Genomic DNA, 19,382 nt, shown 5'->3' on the forward strand with positions numbered 1-19,382 from the left:
CTGGTCCTGTTTTGTTAAGCATTTTTATGTAAGGGAGGTAGTTATGCTAATTTGAATGGCAGAAAACATTCAACATTGTGGGTGCATGTCTAATAATAGAAAATCAGCATAGAATAAATCTGTTATGAGCAAAGATCAAACAGATGCTAACATTTCTCTCAAACACAGAAAAATCTAAAATCTAACTGAGTAGTTATTTATTGCTAGGTGCAGCTTATCCACAACCAGGTAAAAAAGCTGTGGATTGTAAATTTTCAAGCCTTGTGACATAAATCACACTTGCAATTAAACTTCTTCCTTGTATGTCTCACTTCCCAACAGCTGGGATTGTCAGAAAGCTGTGAGGAGGCCAAGTGTCCAAAAATGATGAATCCAGAAGCTCTAGTTCACAGCTGTTTCACTCTTTCTGCAAATGGTCAAGAGATTTCCCTGTTGAATAGTGGTACCTTTAAACATACAGCAAAGACACCACACATATAGTCTCTGGGCAGGTGTAGAGAAAAATACTTCTGTTCTTGTTATGTGTAAATAACTGGGCCATGATCAGTAAAGAGACATCATTAGCTGTAGCTCCTAAACTGATTAAAGATCTTTGCACGATGTAGCTGCTGTGGAGTTGTTTGATTGTTTGTTTTCCTTTTCCTGATTATTTCCTATTGGGCAAGGAAACTGAGACGCAGTGTAGTTCTTTAAGGTCAGAAAAGTCATCTGGTTTTAAAATAAGAAATAGGATCTAGCTGTGGAGTGTCTTATGTTTTGATCTATTTTTAAGATATATATTAGTACCTATAGCACTGTGGAGTTTTCAAATTTCTGTGGTAGTGAAAGAAAGGAAAACATAGTTGGAAAGAGTCATCCATTTTAAGGACAGGCAATTATTGGGATAATTTGGGAAGTGGGACAGTACCATTCCTTTCTTTTTTACTTTACACTCCTTTCATGAATTTCTTAATGCCTATTTTAAAAGATCAGTCTTTTTTTTTTAATTTATAGAATTTTAAAATCTGTATCTTCTTTTCAAATTCAGAGTTGAAATCTACAGTCCTAGAAACAGAGAAGCAAGAAGGCGGTGTTCAGCAGGCACAGGTAAGATTCTTACAGAAATGTTTTATCATTTTTTAAAAAACGGGCAGGAAGCACTACTTCTTCTCAGATATTTTTGAAATAGTTTTGTGTACTAAATGTTCTGTATGAAAAAACTCCAAAGTGAGGGTGTTTTATATGCTCCACAGTGGATGCAGGTGTAAGGATTGAAGGTTCCTGCCTGCCTAAGGTGATTATTACAAAATGTTATAGTCTACTCAAAACTAAGTTAACCCTATGATGGCATTAGTAAGGAATAGTTATGAAATATCTTATTATAATAGCTAGTCTATAAAAGTGCATGTAAAAGATAGTGGCAGGGATTTTTTTCTGACTCTCTCCTCAAGCTTACAGCAGGGGTAGTATGTGAACAGGTTTAGAGGGCATGCTGAACTTAAAAAGGAGATAATGTAATGCTGGGGCAATGGAGACAGTCTGGTCTTACTTGTGAATAACACTATTCACTTGTTCTGGAAGTCATTAGAAGGAAGGTTGAGTTCTGAAATCTTGGTTTGAAACAAGCAGCGACCAAAAACTCTTGGAATCTCTTTTCTTCCTCCTCTGTTTCACAGCTTGTTTCCCTTGTTTCCTTCTTTGTGTTTGTTTTGGTTTTCTTTTATGGGGTGTTTTTTGTTTCTTTTGGTTTGCTGGGTGTTTTGTTGTGGGGTTTAAGATTTTTTGGTAGTTTTTTTGGGTTTTGGTATTTGTTTTGGGGCTTTTTGTGTTATGACAGGACAATTCAAGCATCACTGTATCAAGCAGCATTTGTGAAAATGGTCAGTAATTTGCTTTTCAGGGAAAAATAAGGAATGTGAAGTTAAATGCATACTACTGATCATTAGACATACAAATTTCATTTGGGCTTGATCACATATTTTGTGAGCCATGGGTGGGGAGAGTATGTGTACTAACTTTATGGCTTGCCTTGCCAAACAACTGTAAAGAATTCTGCTAGTTGGTTATCTAAATTCTTCTAACTTCATAGTTTGGAACATTTTAAAACTGCAGCTCAATAATTAAAATAATATTACAAAATAATATTTCATTCTGGTATTCTAAGTTTAACCTAAAGTATATTTTTCTCATGACATTTTTATATTTCAGTCACCCAGGTTTTCCTAACAATGGTTTCGATTGTTAATTGTGGTAAAGCCGTTTTTCCCTATACTTCCAGGAAGTTATTGCATGAAAGGAATGGATTTACCCAGTCTCTTGTATTCATTGCAAGAAATGACCTATACAAATGGTTTTCTTATTGGAAATGTAATTAATATAAATAGGTCTATGAATATGTAGTTATTTTACCTATTTTAAAAAAAAGGTATTTTGAGAATTCCTATGGGAATGAAGTTTAACCAGGAGCTCTTGAGCACTGCATGATCACTTGAATGGCATTTACTTGTGGCTGGGAGCTTTTCTTTATTTTTAGGACTAGCCCAGTATCTTGTCCAATCGCTGAATTCCATTTGCTAGTGTTTAGGAGATCCCCATCCCTCTTACTCTGTGGTGATCCCTTATGGCAGTAACTTCTTCCATTCTATACTATTATTCATCAATGACCTGCAGGACTAACAGGATCAACTGACTTACAGAAAGTGAAGTTTTTGCTGTATTATGTCATCATCATTCTGGTTTATTTTAAAAATCAGGGCCTACAGTTTTTTTCTTTTGAGGAACTGTATGTGGATAAAATGTTGTCATATGTTCAAATTATTTCTGTAGTGATCAAAGCAGTCAAGCATATTCTTTCTATCTATCTATCTATCTATCTATCTATCTGTGTTTAACTACATCAATCTATAAAAACATCTAGAAAATAGTATGGCCATTATGTTTGTAGGTAAATCCTGTACTGCAATCAGATCATTCTTCATGTTATCTGTACATTTTTTAAGTGACAAACATGTTTTTATTAGATATCTACTGTCTTGTGTGGCCTGCAGTTTTAATTTCTGAAAAAAGGAAGTGTTGGCTGAAGTTAGCCTTGTAGGTGATTTTTCTCTTTTCCTTTTCATACATAAATGAGAGAGCTCTAGTTTAAAATCTGAATTGATCAACTAAGTCTTTTTACAGACTTCCCTCTCCTTTCTCTGGGAAAACACATTTCCCACATACTACTAATATAATTGAAGATTATTGGCCAGAACACAGTTGTAACATGATGTGCTGATAAATTTTCTCAGTTATGATAAACAATTAACAAAAAGAATCAGTATAACTAACTTTAAATTAAAGGCACAAGGAATACAGCCTGGATTGTATACTTTGTTGTCACTTGAAGGAGCTTCTTTATATGTATCCTCTCCATTTCCTTATCTTTACAATATGATACATAATCTGAATATTTTACAGCATAATTTCTGGACATTTTTTAAGAGTGTTTTTTTGAGTCCAAAATATCTATTTTTTATAAATTACAGCTACAAAAACAAGGATGTGGGGGTGTGCTTGCTTTTAATACAGGAATTGTTAGGCAGTGGAAAAGTAAGAAAAGTTGGCAGCCATTTCAAGTCCTGGTTTTGAAATGCCAAATAGCAACGATGAGTGCTTAGTCTTCCCAGTACGAACAGAGAATGTTTTGTTAGCCTTAACTCCTTTAGTGAAAGAAGAAGAGAAAAATTGAGTGTCCTAATTCAGAAACTCTAGACTCAATCATGATATTTAAATTTGACAGCTGTACTTTGTGCAAGAACCAATTTCTGTTCTGTTTGTACCCCTGATCTTCTGTACAATTCTCATACTTTCCCACACATTTTAACTTACTTTTCAGAGTAGCTTGATTTTGTTTGCATGGTAGGTAAAAATAGATTCTTAGCAAAAAGATGAGGAAAAAAAAATCCTTTAATTGTAGGATGAGTACATGTAAACTAGGCTTTGGTGAGAAGTGGGACATTACAGAGCCAGAAACCTAAAGTTGTTCAAAAGGCACTTAAAAGTATTGTTTTGTACAACATATTATGAAATTATTTGAACTTTCTATGTTTGATCATTTGTGATGGGAGTCTATTCTGTGGACCACACAATTTTAAAAACAAAGCCCTTTTTACATTTATTTAATTGTCAGCATCCATATATAATAAATACTTCATGCCACTTCATGCCTGGTCCCTGTAATCCCACCTCAGGAGAGGAGGTTTTGCCAAACTGTTGCAGTCTATAGCAGTTAGGTTATAAGATACTTTACACTGACTATTAAACCCTATTTACATCAGAAAAGCTTGTCATCAAAAAAGTCTTATGCTCATAATGTTTCTGTCTTAGCTTGGTTTTGTTCCCCACATCTTACCCAACAAATAAATCCTCAACCAAAGTGATATGCCCTTTTGGAATTCCAAGTACTTCCACTGGTACTGAAAGCCAGACAAAATTTTGGCAGTTCTGAGGTGCTGAAGATGGGTTTCTACTGCATGATCTATTGGCATACTTTCCAGCAATATCATAGGGAAACAATTCTAATCTTAAAAAAATAAACTGTATGCCAGGTTTTGCTATCTTGAAGATACTTTCTGCATTATAAAAATAGACTCATGGATTGTATCTTCAGAATATGCCTAACCACCCCAATTTACTGTAACTCCTCTCTCAGTAGGGACCTTTGTTCATATGCTAGTTTTTGGCTATGACTTATTGTAATTCCTTAGGGCAATAGCTTAGTGAGATTGGAAATGTTCCAATTTTGACACTTAGTAATACAAGAAAAAAGGTTCTGAAATCCTGTAAGATAAATACATAATCAGTCTGTTTAAAAAGTATAAAACATTGGTGGGACTGGAATTTACTTTTCATTATTATAAAATGTCACCACTAGAATTTGTCTCAGAAACATGCATGCTGCCCAAAACTCTCTCTTAAAGTAAGTTTCAGAGATTATTCTTTATAGGTGAAGGTAAGATAAAGAAGGTAGACAAAAGATTAGTCTCAAAGAGCGAAATACAAAAAAGAATTTTTTAAAAGGTGAGATTTTATAATCCTGCCTTAGACTGTTATGGCACTTGTAGTCTGGTATAAAACCTGTTTTATTTTGGTATTACACAGTTTTTATCAGCGCATAGACTAACTGTAAACAAGACTAGTGAACCACTGGCTTCAACAGAAACCTGAGGAAAATTGGGAACTCTTTGTTGCCTCGCAAACAGCTCTGTGGCTGTGGCATTTTTAACACTGCTTGATTTGGCGTGTTCTTTCTTGAGATATTTATTAAGAAAAAAGATGTGAAGAAGTGTCAGTCCCCTTCCATCCTTTTGCTTTTTGACAGGTTAATTTTTGTAAGGGGGAAGAGAAGGCTTGAGGAACCAATGAGCAGTTAGTCTAAAACAATTATTTTCCTACAAAGATATGACTGCCAGAGTTGTAGATTTCAGCAGGGCAAAATAAGTTACATACTTGGGTAAAAAAAAACCCAACCAAAAATATGCATGAAATATTCAAAAGGATCTACTTATACAATTGTCTCATTGAGGAAATAAAGGATTATGACAGAAGTGAATTTTTTTGTATATTTCCTTATGAATCAACTGAATAGAATTGCATTTCTTCTTTTAAGAACTGTACCAATGTAAACTTTCTACAAAATTATGCCAGAATACCCAAATTTCAGAAAACAAAAAGTTTAAGAAATTCAGAGATATTTCTCTGGGGTTTTTTATCTTGCAAAATGTAAAGCCAGATTTGTAATATGTGATGTGGAGGAACTTACATTCTAATTGTAAGTCCAATGTTAGAATTGGGGTAGCTTAGCTTTAAGCAGTTGAATTTCAGGAAGCAATGTAGGTAGATGGTGTTTTCTTGTTAGCATTCAAAGTAAATGATGTTTTATCGGAAACACACAGAAAGGAAAACAAAGTTTGCAGGAAATGAAATGATACAAGCCTAGCAGGAGCCTTTACTGCCAGGGTCATAGGAACTGCTGAAATGCAGAATGTTTTGCTTAGGCAGTAAATGGGAATTTAACTTTGTGGAACTCCAGAACAAGTTAATGCAAATCAAGTGTTTTATGTTCATGTTCATGAAACATAATTTTTATGCAGAGGTTTCAAATTTTATTGATGGAATTCTTAGATTCTTAATATTGGAAGTTACTTTTCAGTTCAAACATGCTGCCATTTTCAGGTTTATTTTTTGGTTTGTCTTCAGAAAGCCTTACAAGCACAAATAGATGTTTTATCTCCTAAAACTGCAGCAGGTAAATTAACTAAACTTTTTGAAATATGAAGTGATATTCTCTGAGTTGAGGCCTTAATACAGCTTAAACAGAGACCGTCTGTTCCAGTCTGTGCTGCTTCCCACACGGCTAGTAGCCACTTTGCAATTAGATACTGTCATCGGGTACTGGTGGGGTTTCTTTGGCCATGAAAGAAGGATGAGAAGACAAATAGAAATATCAGAAGAGAGGGAAGAAGTACTTATTTAGACAGTCTGAAGGACACCCGAAATTCTGCTTACTCAGCCACTAGATGGCAGTTAAGTATTTTTGAATGGATTGCGAGGCCCTTGCAACTCATTCCCAGGCGGTCCTGCAGACACCCTACAGCAGGATTTTTTGTGGTTTTGGTGGGTTTTTTTGTTTTGTTTTGTTTTGGGGGTTTTTGTTGTTGTTGTTGTCTCAGTCAAAGGAGTGGCTTTCTGCTAATTAATAACTTAGCCTTTAGAATGTACATACACTTGCCCTGTTTAATCAAAACAAGATTTAGCAATTTGGGCATCTCTCAAAGCAGATCCTCTACCTTCCCAACTCCTCAAAACACTAAATATTTAGAAAGCACTGCTCTGTCACTGTTGTTTTGGTTAGTTAGTTGGGTTTTTTTTAAACCAGTGAAATGAAAACATTTGGTTTGGTCTACCAGCCTCATGGATGACTTCCTTTAAAGTGATAATTAAAAAGTTATAAATGAATTAGTATCATTTAAGCAAATAGGTCAATATCCTGTTGAAGATAAAACTTGTTTCTTCAACCACAATCGTGAACCCATCTTCTATTTAGTTTTGATGAGGCAGAAGTTTAAAAAAAATAAATGGGAAAAAATTGCATCGGACATAATTAATTGACAAAAACATGGAATGTAAATCACAGACTACATATTTAAATGAAAAAACAGGAGTACAGAATGTCATGCCTGTGTGGTAGAAAAATGTAAGCAGGTAATTCTCAGAACAAATATTAGTGTTTTGTATTATATCCAGACTTCACAATACTTGGATTGACTTCTGTTATTTTGCTTGAAGGCAATGTTTGCCTTTTTAAAAGAAACAATACATTTTATTCTTTTCAGTGGAGTTACAATAACACATTTTTGCACTCTTCCTCCTAGTCATGGTGAGACTAAAATTTGTTTTCTCTAATCTGTATTCTTAATGTTAAGATGAAGTTTTACTTCTGTGCTCATTTTAGTTTCAAAGATTCTTTATTCTCTTTTTCCACTTTTATTGAGACAGACATATATCATAGATCTGAAACACATAAAAATCATAGCACAGTTCAGTGTTAAGTGGAACATTAGGAGGTCATGATGTACAAACTCTTTTCCCCTAATGCCCTCCTCCAAGCAAGGTTAGCTTTCATGTTTGGTGGTTTTTCTCAGGACTTTGCTCATCTCTGAGGAAGGCTATGAGGTAATGGTAGTATGTATTTCCTGCTTTGCCTAGTCAGTGGTAAAATGGTAAGTCTTGATCTGTTTCTGATGCGCTGTTTTGACAACAGCTAAAAGAGATGAAAATGTGTGCTGTAAAAAACTGTATTTCCTGTGAGTTACTACTTTCAGGCATTGATTAAAATTCTTAAGAAGCTGTGGGTCAAGTTCTTGCAACTAATCTCATTTCACACCTTCTTCATCACAGATTTTATGAGAATGTATATTAATAATAATAGCAACACCAGTAATAGTAATAGATTTTACATCCTTTAATCATAATGGGCATTCTTCTCTTTGTGTTTTGACTATGCTTTATACTTAGACCAAGATGGGGTTTTTTTGTCATTTTAGGTCCAAATTCTTGGATGTGCAGCACCAGTGTTAGGGTTTGGGCAATAATTGATGAGAGGAAAAGGAGAATGACAGTAAAAATGAGAAAATAATTTATTTTAACAAGAATTGTTTGGCAATGCTTTAACGCCAATGCTTTAAATCCTCTCACTATAATGTGAGAGACTTCCACTTTCTGAAAAAGGAGAACTATGGGATAGGGATTGCATAGAAAGAATTATCACCTTTCTGTCTGTCTTTGATTCTAAGCATTAATGTATTTCTTCTCTTGCCTTTTACAGTGAGTTTCTTGTAAAATAATAACAGAGCACTGTAACTTCCCTTAAGGAGCAGTGAATGCAAATGCATGATAGCTATATGCTTATTGAAAATTCTGTTTACATTCTTTACTCTCTTTTCCTCTGACTTCTCACTGTTCTTGCTCATGAAAATAGATAAATTTGAGGTAGTTCTTATGCCATCTATGAATTTCTAGTTAGAGCAAAATTTGAGCTGTATTCATTAATAATTAAAAATACATTTTTTTTCCTAAATTCTCTAAACCATAAATCCTATTTCAGATGAAAATCCATAAACTCCTTTTATGCCAAACTACGATTTGTACTGAGTGTTCCATTATTTACTTATGAAATTTCTCTCATCTTTTGGAGACCAGCGAAAACAGAGATTTTGTTTGTTCAATGGTAACATCCTATACTTGGATTACGTAGAATATTTTTTGGTACTATACTATTTACATTTCAAGCTTTTTTAAAAAAGAATTCCACAGAAATTGAAGAGAACAGATGAAGAAATTACATGAAATACAGGAAAGCAGTTTGAACAAGTGTATATGTGTAAGTCTGTGTGTATGTGTACATATCAGTATGTGAAAACTTCTTGTAACATTCCTAGCAGGACATTTAATTTGGCAAGTGGACTTAAACTATTTGAGGGACCTCCTCCACACAAAAGTGAGAACTCTTTCAAGTTCTTCTTATATTTCCCTTGGCCTTAAATATCAGGTGCTACCTTTTAGTGGTGTAAATCCTGAGATTTTCTACAATATTCTCTATGTAGAAGGGAGATAAAAAATGCTTTTCTTAGTAAAAATAAGTATTCATTTAACTCAAAAGTGCTCTAAATAATTTAAAAACAAACAAGCAAAAAATTCCATACTGCCAAACCTAAATGAGAACTTAAAAGTAAGGCTGAGAATAATTCCTACTCGTTGGATACAAGGTAGAATAACCAGTTTATCTTCTACTTACACTTAGATCAAAAGTTATTACATTTTCCATCTTAAGCTGGTACAAACAAAAGCAGTAAAATCACTTTTTTCCTTTTCTGTATTTTGAATACCTGGTTTTCTTCATATTTATTCTTTAGAGAGGAAGGCCAAAACTATTCATAAAAACTAACTCGCATATTCCAGAATGTGCAATTGCTGTCTATGATTATTCAACTTTTTCTAAATATACAAATTAGGGGTTTCTTAAATGTTCATGATGCTACAAAGATTTTAGTTAACTTCTCTATAGTTAAAGCTCATTTTTGATTTCTTGATTTTGATTGCCTTTTTTTAAAGTTCTTTCACTCAAAATGATACAACTTTGTTTCTAATATAACTTTCACACTTTTAAAGAGTTAAAGAAGATGAGATACTTTCAGGCCCCTGCCTTCAGCATGTTTATGGATATATTTGTGGAGGCTCTCTTTCCATTTCTCCAAACCTTTTCTGTTGTGAGTAGTGGTTTTGTGCTTCAGGGTATCTACAAAGATTTATTCTTACTGTGGGTATTTTTTGCTGCTTATTCCCTGTTGGAAGCTTAAAACAAAAGCAACATGTGAACCTCCCATGTTGTGGTCTGGCTGAACTCTTAGATGAAATGGGCAAGTACTGTGCAGAAGTATCATACTCTGGACAGTTGCTTATCAGAATGGGGCAAAGTTATTCTGAAAAATCTTCCCCTTTCTTGATCTCCCCTACTAGAGCTTAAAAGGTGTTTTAAGTCCTTCAAATTTAAACCATTAATGTTCATATTTTGGCTCACAGAATCCATATTGTTATTTCTAGCATAAAAGAATTGATGCATATAAAGAGCATGAAAATAATAATAAATTAGTTTTCACAGTGACTGCTTTCCAGATTGCTGGACAATTTCAAGTGGAATTGAAAACCAGGGAAAGGTCTGGTGTGAAAAAGTTCAACACCTTTCTCTAATGTGTCAAGGCAGTAATGTTCAAGGTATGCCAGATTTTGTTTTAAGAGAATGAGATGAATTGTTGCCTTGGCCCAGATACACAGGAAAACTACCTAAACACTTTGGTATCATAGTTGAAATACTTTAGAAAAAACACAGGTGACAAAGAAAGAAAGCAATTAATCATGTGTTAGGCATTTCAGCAAGCTATTTAATATTGAGGAGAAAATAAATCCAGACAGTTTTTATCCAAACTTTTAAGGAAGTCTGACTTTTAAGGTACCTCTTGCTTATAGGCTGCTGACATAAGTGGCTAGGTTCTAGTTATCTTTTCATCTGCACTAGCAGTCTCTTTGCCATCCACAGCACAATAAATCAAAGGCACCAGAAACAGGTTACATAATTTTATAATAAAATTATTAAAGTTCAGCTTTTCTTTCAGTATCCAGTCTCATTTACATGCTTGTTTTACACTGGATGAGTGATAGAACAGTTAAATGAATTTCTGAGCTAAATTAAGCCATGTGCGTAGTAAACCCCTTTTGAAGTCTTATTTATCTATGAATTGTTTCATGCCTCCCACATGGAACATGCACAGCCTGTTTGAGAAGTGATGGGGACTGTTCTCTATTTTTTTCTTGCTCACTCTTTCATACTCAAGTTACCATGATAAAAAGTGAGGGTTAAGCTTCCACAAATGTTATTTGTGAAGGTTTAAAATATTGCTATGTAATATTTAAAGTAATGCTATGTAATACTACAGTAATTAAACTTGACTCCTGTGCATCTCCTAGGGTGGTCAGTCGTTCTGTGAGATTTTATTTTACCTTGTCTTGTCTTCAGTCTATGAAAATCCTTTTGAGATTTCTATCATAGTAAAACCTGGGGATAACCTAAGGTTATTTTCCAACTAAGTTAAGAGTTACTCCTTAAAAAGAGAAAACTCTTTCAATCTTTGATGTATCTCAAGTTGATTATTTATTTAAATGGGTAATGTAAAGAACTGAGATCTTATCCCCTGAAATATGCTTAGCTCAGGGATAAGGAATTCAAACTGTTCAGGAACAGAAACTTCAAGAATCTAAGCTCTTTGTTCCTCTGACTTCCAGCTTTCCAAGTCAGCATTTGCATCTTTCTTCAAAGGTATAGGTTCCCTGTTGACTCTGTGTTAGTTTATCTGAACTATTTGAATTTTAATAATTATTGATCTCTGCATGTAATGGTTTGGGGGGGTTTTGTCACACATGATAGGTGTGACAAAACCATTGGGTTGATTAGACATGTCCCAGCTCTTTAGGACAGAAAGAGCTACCTAGTCGATTGCCAGCCTTGTGCAGGCTGGTGTAATCCATTTGTTGCAATGTGTGGGAGTAGCTCACACTTACCAAATAAGTTTTATGACTTCAGACAGGGCAATGCACAACACTGTTTTATTTTCAGGGCTTGCTTGTTCATTGTTATACTGGAGAGCATCACTTTCTTGTGGTTGTAAGAAGAAAATGGACCAGCGTGAAAAAGTGTACCCCTCGTTCCCATATGTGCAACTTGAGAATAGTAAAAGCTTCACTCAAAAAGGTTTAATCAGGTAGTCTGAGGAAGAAACTAGTATCCAATACTAATTCTACTCCTTCAGCAATTCTCCCTGATGCTATTGGCAAGTTTGCCAACTTTTGACTCAATTTCTACTGCTGTAGAAATTAAATGCTGCAATGAGCCTTGAAATTAAGTGAAATGTGAGAATAATTAGATGGATGCTGTTTTGTTTGAATGCAAATCAAGTCTCCACCGGTACTTCTCATTTGCCAATTACTGTAGCACTAAAAATGCCTGTTAAATGTTGTGTCTCCTTTTCTTAAGGTTGATCTGCAGTTGCAAGAAGTAGCTTTGAAAATGAGACAGCTTTAAAGAGAGAAACCTGAATAGAGATCACATTTCTCTGACTGAATTAAATTCTTACTGTGGCTCTACTTTGTGCCATTCGGTGAGCGTGCGCGTTCAAAAATGTTTCACTTCGCGTAGAAAAGCAGCATTTATTAACAAGCAGTTGGGAAGAGCATCCTTCCAAGTTCCTGTGCACTGCTAGTACCTCCAAGTGTTCCCAGGCACACTTGCTAGAAGACCTGAGGGGCCTTATTTTGCCATCTTAATTCTGTTTAACTATATGCTTCTATTTCCTGTGTGGTCTTGCAACTGGGTAGCAGCATAAACTCTGATTCATGAATTGTGATGTAGAGAAACTAAAAAGTCAAGTTTTTTTCAAAAAAAAAAGAGAAATCAAAGCAAATATAATCCTATTATCTAAATATAAATTCTATCCAGAGAGGAAATTTCATGACACTGGGTAACAAATTGCTGAAAATTATCGAAGTGCTGATGCAACTTTTTGACTTGTAATAGCATAAGGTATTAACTTCTAAAACCAAGATGGAATGTGTCTTTTTTTTTTTTTCAAATATGCCAAAATTACCAATAAGAACTGTCATTATGTTTATTTTAAAAAAAGATACTTTTTGGCTGTTCATAAAGCATGTAAGTGAATGAAAGCTGAGACAGGAAGTTATAGACAAGTACAGACACATATGTATGTCTACATATACATAGACTAGGGCTAGCTTTCACAGATGTGGGGTTTTTTTCTGCCTGAAAATTTAATTATAGAAGAGTCTATAGGTTTCAGTCACTCATCTGAAAAACTAGGTTGTCAGCTCTGTAGAAGGAGGTAGCTGCACTCTGATCTTTTACATGTTTGAAGATCCTGGGCATGTTCCGTCTATATAGATCAGCTTTATGCTGGACATCTGAAATGCACATGTGGAAAACAGGACAGAATTGGAATGAATTCTATGTAATGTACATGTGCAGATCCAAGTGTACAACCTTTAGCCAGCAAAGCAAATATTTCCAGATCCGTGTACAAACAATCGTATCAGTGCAACCCAAAGAGATCAGTCCCAGATTGAGCATCCAACTCATTGCACATGGAACATGTACAGCCTGTGTGAGAAATGCTGGGCATTGTTCTATAGCCACACACCTCTGAAATGTTTTTCCTGCTCACTCTTTCATACTCAAGCCACCAGGATAAAGCAAGGGTTAAGCTTCCACCTTTCTTTCTTTCTTTACAGAAAGAAGACTGTTCCACAGTACCTGGGTCCTGGGTAAGAACTCTAGGCAAGACAGAGTTTCCTCATATCTCTTTTAAACCCCATAGGTTTCTGCTGTGGAATTGTCTCCTGGATTGAAAATGAAGCTTCTTTTCATTATGTGTGTGTGGGTTTTTTAATCTCAGTCTTCTGGTCCTTGTCAACAGCTTTTGACCATCTTTTACATGTATGAAAAATTGAGTATTCTCCTGCTTATTCTCTAAAGAAATAGTAGAATTTTTTTTTTCTGATTGTATTTATATAGTTTTGATTTCCTTCTTGTTTGATAAGCCCTTTCAAATTTAGAGGTCAACTTTAAAATAGGACAAAGTCAAAAATCCAATTAAACTGCTCTGAGGGCATCTTAAAAGTCTAACTGAAAAATATGTCTGTCTAAAATAATTACTGAAACACATAAATACTGGGGCTGTGTTTTGTTTTGATTTTGGTTTCCTTGTTTTTTAGAGCAAACAAATTCAAGTACAACATATCCTCTGGATAAATATCTCTTCATTCACATCAAAGTCTTGTTTGTTCCTACTAATGCTGTTTCCATGAAAACTGGATATGTTGGTGATTGTTAGGTATAACATGATAGGAAATCACCTGTTTGTTTGAAATTCTGTATCTCAAAGATATCAGAAATGCTGCTTCTTAGGGCATGGCTAAACAGCCCCTTTAATTTATTAGGACATTTTAATTTCTTGTCTGAACTGCTAACTCATCTCACTGCGTTGCTCATTTTTAAAAACCTTTCTAAAATAGTTCTGCTCCTGAAAGAAACTTCTTAATCTGCAGCATAAATTGTCTTGTAGGAAAGTGGATTCTAGTTTTTTCCTGCAGCTAAGATAGAATTACAGTATTCAAGAATTACTTCTTTTTCTTGTTAGAAGTTGGATCTAATCTCCCAAGTAGAAGAGTTTTTAAAACAGTGAACTGTTCTGAGATCAGCCTTTTTTAAGACAAATCTCTTCAGAGCTATTGAATATTGTGCCTAATCCTGTTGGCTGTAGTTTGTTTATGGCAGAAATGAATTTACTCCATCTCCTATAAAACCCTTGTGGAGCGTTCTTAGAGTATAAAATGGGAGCTTAGGACAATTACAGTCTGGGGAAACTGGATTTGATCTCAGCTAAAAACTGATGTGTGGCCTTAATAATCCTGGCAACACATTTCCTTTGATAGTGCTGCCTTTTGAAGAACTGATAGGCCTTATTGTATTTGCAGGTGACTGGTAGGGGGATAAGAGCAGATGAAACAAAGGGATAAACAATATTGTATTACTCCTTTATTAAGAAATTCTTCAATAAAACTGTTGTTGCTATGAAGTATTGAGTTGTTAAAGGAAACTGAATGGACTGAGTATCATGAGTGATTTGTAATGGGAATGTCTTTCTCAGCCTATTTTCCTTCTTATTACACTGCTAGTTATTATGTCTGTCTTAATTCCTTCGCTATTCATTTTTAATATTTCTTTCTCTGTTTTACATTTTTGTCAACCTGTGGCAGGGAGACCTAATTGTAATACCCTGCCTTTGGTTCAAACTGCTGTTCCAGAAAGTTCAAACAATCTAAGAGATTGTAAATTTTTTGATAAGGGTACTTCAAAATCAAGCAATTATTGGTTTAAATGCTGTTGCTGTTTTACTTCTGGGATTGCTTTAGAACAACTAGAAATTCTAAAATAAATAAGAAATTGAAATTTTATATCTGAAAACTGATTCTGTGCAGAAACATTTTTTAAGTATTATTGAACATTAAATTTTATTAACAATCCCCAGCTGGAAGTTATAACTTTCTTTTCCAGAAAAAAAATATTTTTAATACTTTCATGAGTCAAAAGATGAGAAAAATGTTTCTCTGAAACAAATCAAGGCAATTGGTATATCAAGTATTGTATGTTTATTTGTGGGTTTCTTTACAAAACCTATAATTTGAATATTTGAAATATTTCCTATTAAGCAAGCCTATGGTCTCATCCGAGATGCATATGGTTTGGTAAAAAGAAATAAAAAGGCACTTAAGTTTTGCTGTAACCACTTGTGAAACCTCTTGCATGACCAACTAAATGCTTGAAGTGCTGGCTAATATTTTAAATTGAAAGAGAAAACAAAAATACTAAAAGTACATGTAAGTGTATGCAGCTAGAAAATAATTGATTTTTAGAATACTTTTTGTTGTAAGGTCAAGTCTATCTCCGGTTCATCAATCCTGAATAAGCACAAATGGCTGTTTTTGGACAAGATTACTTCTATTGGCTGGTTTGGATGAAAGCACATATCTATTATCTTTAGTAGAGTTTTTCACAGGTATTTCTTTAAAATTGTAGTAATTAAAGTGCCTTTAAGGTTAATGGTTCCTCTACTCAGTCTACAGCAAGCAGGATCAGATGCTTTAGAGAAAGAGAAAAAATGTGAAGCCTGTTAAATGCAGAATGATCATTCCAGGCAGGAATCTTTCCTATCACAGTCTGTCTCTTGGCAGAGGTGTTATCAATTTGGGGTAGGATGAAAGTTCTCCCTTAGCTTTTTCTTGCTTCTTTTTTTTTCCTAGTCATGCTGGCTGGAGAAAAGTATACTTTTTCGGTTCTGAGATTTAGCTGTTTTCCAAAAGATAGCATTTGTGGAGTTCTGATCTGTGTTGTATCATTAAGGCGCAAATTGAAATGCAGCAGTCAATACTATGCTGAGTCTGCTACTCATGGTGATCCCTTTAAAGAATCACTGAACATTTTTTTCAATTAACAGAATTCAAATAATGCTGAGCCCTCCCACCACCATGTCTTCATATCCACATGCAGGCAAATGCTTGTGGTACTTGTGCTCAGTGGTTGGTTGTTTTCTCAGCCAGGGTATTTGCAGGGAGGGAGGGGCTGCTACTCATTTTTGCTTTTGACAAGTGTAATCACAGTCTAAAATATCCTTGTATTGACAAAGGTATTGTCATAAATAAGTAAGTAATTTTCCTATCTGTCTTCTTCCACTTAACATGTAGTTAGCCGAAATGATTCCTCACTTTTTCAAGCCTTGACATAAATAGCTTATTTTTGAACCTCTGGAATAAGAGTATTCTTGAACTAATATTCTTGATCTAAATTTAATTTTTATATGATGATGAATGTCATCTTATCTTTGTTTGAGCTTATTATTTGTTTTCTTTGAAAGGATGCTTTTGAGGTGAAATCTGAGGAGCGTGCCAGTGTCATCCGACAACTTGAGCAAACTATTGAGGATCTGAGGACAAAAATTGCAGAACTAGAGAAACAATTTCCTGCTGCAGAGGTACAGACTGCTGGGAGGGAGCAGGAAAATGAGCACGCACACACAGACTCTGGGGAACTCAGCAGTGTGACTCTTCAAAGGAATGAAGAGAAGACCGCACCCAGGACTGTGTCACAGGCGAGATCTGTACAAACGTCACCCACAGAGGATTATTTAACACATACAATGCCTTCAGCCAGTGCACTGCCACAGCCACCCCCACCACCGCACTTAGAAGGGGGCAAAAGTGAAGGGCCTACTCAGAACTTGCCAGCTCTAGAACTACAGCCCACATTTTGTTCTGAAATCTCCTTAATTCTGTCGCCGAAGCTAATCTCAGTGCCATTGGATGCAAGCCAATCAGTACAGAGCATACCGCAGTCACCTCTTCCAGGACCCAAAGTTGATTTGTCCCTTGCGTTTCAAGGAGCGACTGAAATGACAGTTTCCCATCAGCCTCTAAGTACTGTAGATGTAACTTGTAGTGAACATCCCCCTTCCCTGCCCCCAGAGCCCACATGTAGCATTCCCCCATCACTGCCAGCCACTGAACAGGCTGCCCCCCTGTCTGGAGCACATGGCCATTCCTTTGTTACTCCCATGTCTGTGGCAGGATTACCACTGCCACCACCTCTACCTGGCTCAGGACTCCCTTCTTCTGCTGTCTCAGCAGTGACAGACCTGGACCACTCTTTCCCAGGTGCCACAGTGTCACCTCTCCCTCCTCCTCCACATTTGCCAAGTGGAGAGATACCAACGCTGCCTCCAGCTCCTCTCCTTCCATGCCCTGGATTCCCTCCACCACCTCCACCACCACCTTTGCCTGGAGCAGGAGTCCCATCTCCTCTGCCTGGTTGGGGTATCCCACCTCCCCCTCCACCACCACCACCTTTACCGGGAACTGGTGTCCCTCCTCCACCTCCTCCGCTGCCTGGCCTGGGATTGCCACCCCCAGCGCCACCGCTCCCTGGAGTAGGACTGCCACCACCTCCCCCACCTCTGCCTGGAGGGGGCATTCCACCTCCTCCTCCTCCACCACCTCTGCCTGGTGCAGCTGTACCTCCTCCTCCACCTCTTCCAGGATCAGCTGTACCACCTCCTCCACCACCTCTGCCTGGTGGAGCTGTGCCCCCTCCACCTCCTCCACCACCTCTGCCTGGTGGAGCTGTGCCCCCTCCACCTCCTCCACCTCCTCTGCCTGGTGTAGCTGTGCCCCCTCCACCACCTCTGCCTGGTGTAGCTGTTCCCCCTCCACCACCTCTGCCTGGTGTAGCTGTGCCCCCTCCACCACCTCTGCCTGGTGTAGCTGTTCCCCCTCCACCACCTCTGCCTGGTGTAGCTGTTCCCCCTCCACCACCTCTGCCGGGTGTAGCTGTGCCTCCTCCACCTCCTCTGCCTGGAGCTGGTGTCCCTCCACCACCCCCTCCTTTGCCTGGGTTGGGGATGCCTCCTCCAGCCCCACCACCTTTGCCTGGAAGTGCACCACCCCTTCCAGCAGCAGTCCAGGGCAGCAGCTACCCAGCAGTCCCACAGGGCTGTGGTTTTCTTCCTCCTCCATTACCATCTGGTTTATTTGCAATGGGGATGAATCAGGAGAAAGGGAGCAGGAAACATGTAATAGAGCCTTCTCGGCCAATGAAGCCTCTTTACTGGACAAGAATTCAGCTCCACAGTAAAAGGTAAGTCATAGAGTAATGTAGAGTGGTGGTTCTGCTTTATGGCTGTCTCAGTAGTATTGTTTATCATTAGCAAAAGTCTTTCCTGCTAGGTAGGCCTTTGGGAGGACGTGGATGCAAGCAGGGTTTTATGTGTAGTTGGATATATAAATAGGGTGCCCATTTTCTTTGAAGCGCACAAAAGTTATTTGCACATGGAAGCTCTTTGATGGTAGCGTTTTATGTGTCCTTTGGGGCTACATATCACATGTGGATAAGAGATCCGAGGGTGATGGTGTGCCACCAAGTGTTCTGTGTAATGTTTTTTAAAATGCCGTATTTGTGATTTCCCCTCAAATTTCAAGGTAGCATTGGTCTCTCTCTGGAGCAGTCTGCAAGTTTTGGTAGTGTCTTCCTTCTAGACAGCTCTATGCTGAACACATTCTGTCCTTCTCTTTCCTTCCTTCAGTGACCTTGGAATACTTTTTTTTTTTTTTTTTGCACCTTGTACAGTCAACAGACTCAGATTCAATCTGCAATTTATTTGCATAAAGTGGTTCTGATAGCTTTGATATGACTTGGTTTCAGTTGTTGATGTTTTTGGGGGGGTTTTGTAAAAGATCATTGCTGGTCGTGAAAAAAGTTTCCTTGTAACTATTTTTCTTATATCTCTGACTAGTAATTATAAAACCCATCTGCTGTTATTTAATGATGAATTTATTCTTTCTTCTGAAGTTCTTGCCACTGTTGCACAGGTGGTCAGTAAATAACTGTCTATTTCTACTTCTCTTCCTGTCCATGTCTGTAGCCTTTTATTTTATAGCCTAATAGGCTAAAATATAGCCTATTTTTATTCCTAGGCATGTAGAGTGGGTGAATATAAATAAGCCTGACAGTATCACACATGAAAAAAGAAAACCCAGAAGTATGAGGAAGAATCAACAGTAGTTTTTATCAAAATGCTACTAGTAAAATTTAGGCAACAACTTATAAATTGCTGCTATTTTATTTTTTTTAATTCCTCCATTTATGACCTTATTTAGTTTGACATTGCCCTACATAGGTCTTTTGCTTAACT

General features: G+C 36.7%; 1 protein-coding gene across 2 annotated transcripts in view; it reads left to right on the forward strand.

Moving 5' to 3' along the window:
* FMN2 (formin 2) overlaps window positions 1-19,382 on the forward strand; it is a 152,050-nt gene that overhangs the window by 33,114 nt on the left and 99,554 nt on the right. The window contains exons 4-6 of one of the 2 annotated variants that reach the window (XM_054279386.1): window positions 1,028-1,086; window positions 13,372-13,404; window positions 16,554-18,328. In XM_054279386.1, the coding sequence (XP_054135361.1) occupies window positions 1,028-1,086; window positions 13,372-13,404; window positions 16,554-18,328 (1,867 nt within the window). The remainder of the gene's footprint in view (window positions 1-1,027; window positions 1,087-13,371; window positions 13,405-16,553; window positions 18,329-19,382) is intronic. The other variant, XM_054279387.1, reaches the window with a different exon arrangement.

The sequence above is a fragment of the Melozone crissalis genome, unplaced genomic scaffold (genome assembly GCF_028551555.1).
Source record: "Melozone crissalis strain CALT ecotype California unplaced genomic scaffold, PUWL_Pcris_2 ptg000027l_1, whole genome shotgun sequence".
Classification (NCBI taxonomy): Eukaryota; Metazoa; Chordata; class Aves; order Passeriformes; family Passerellidae; genus Melozone; species Melozone crissalis.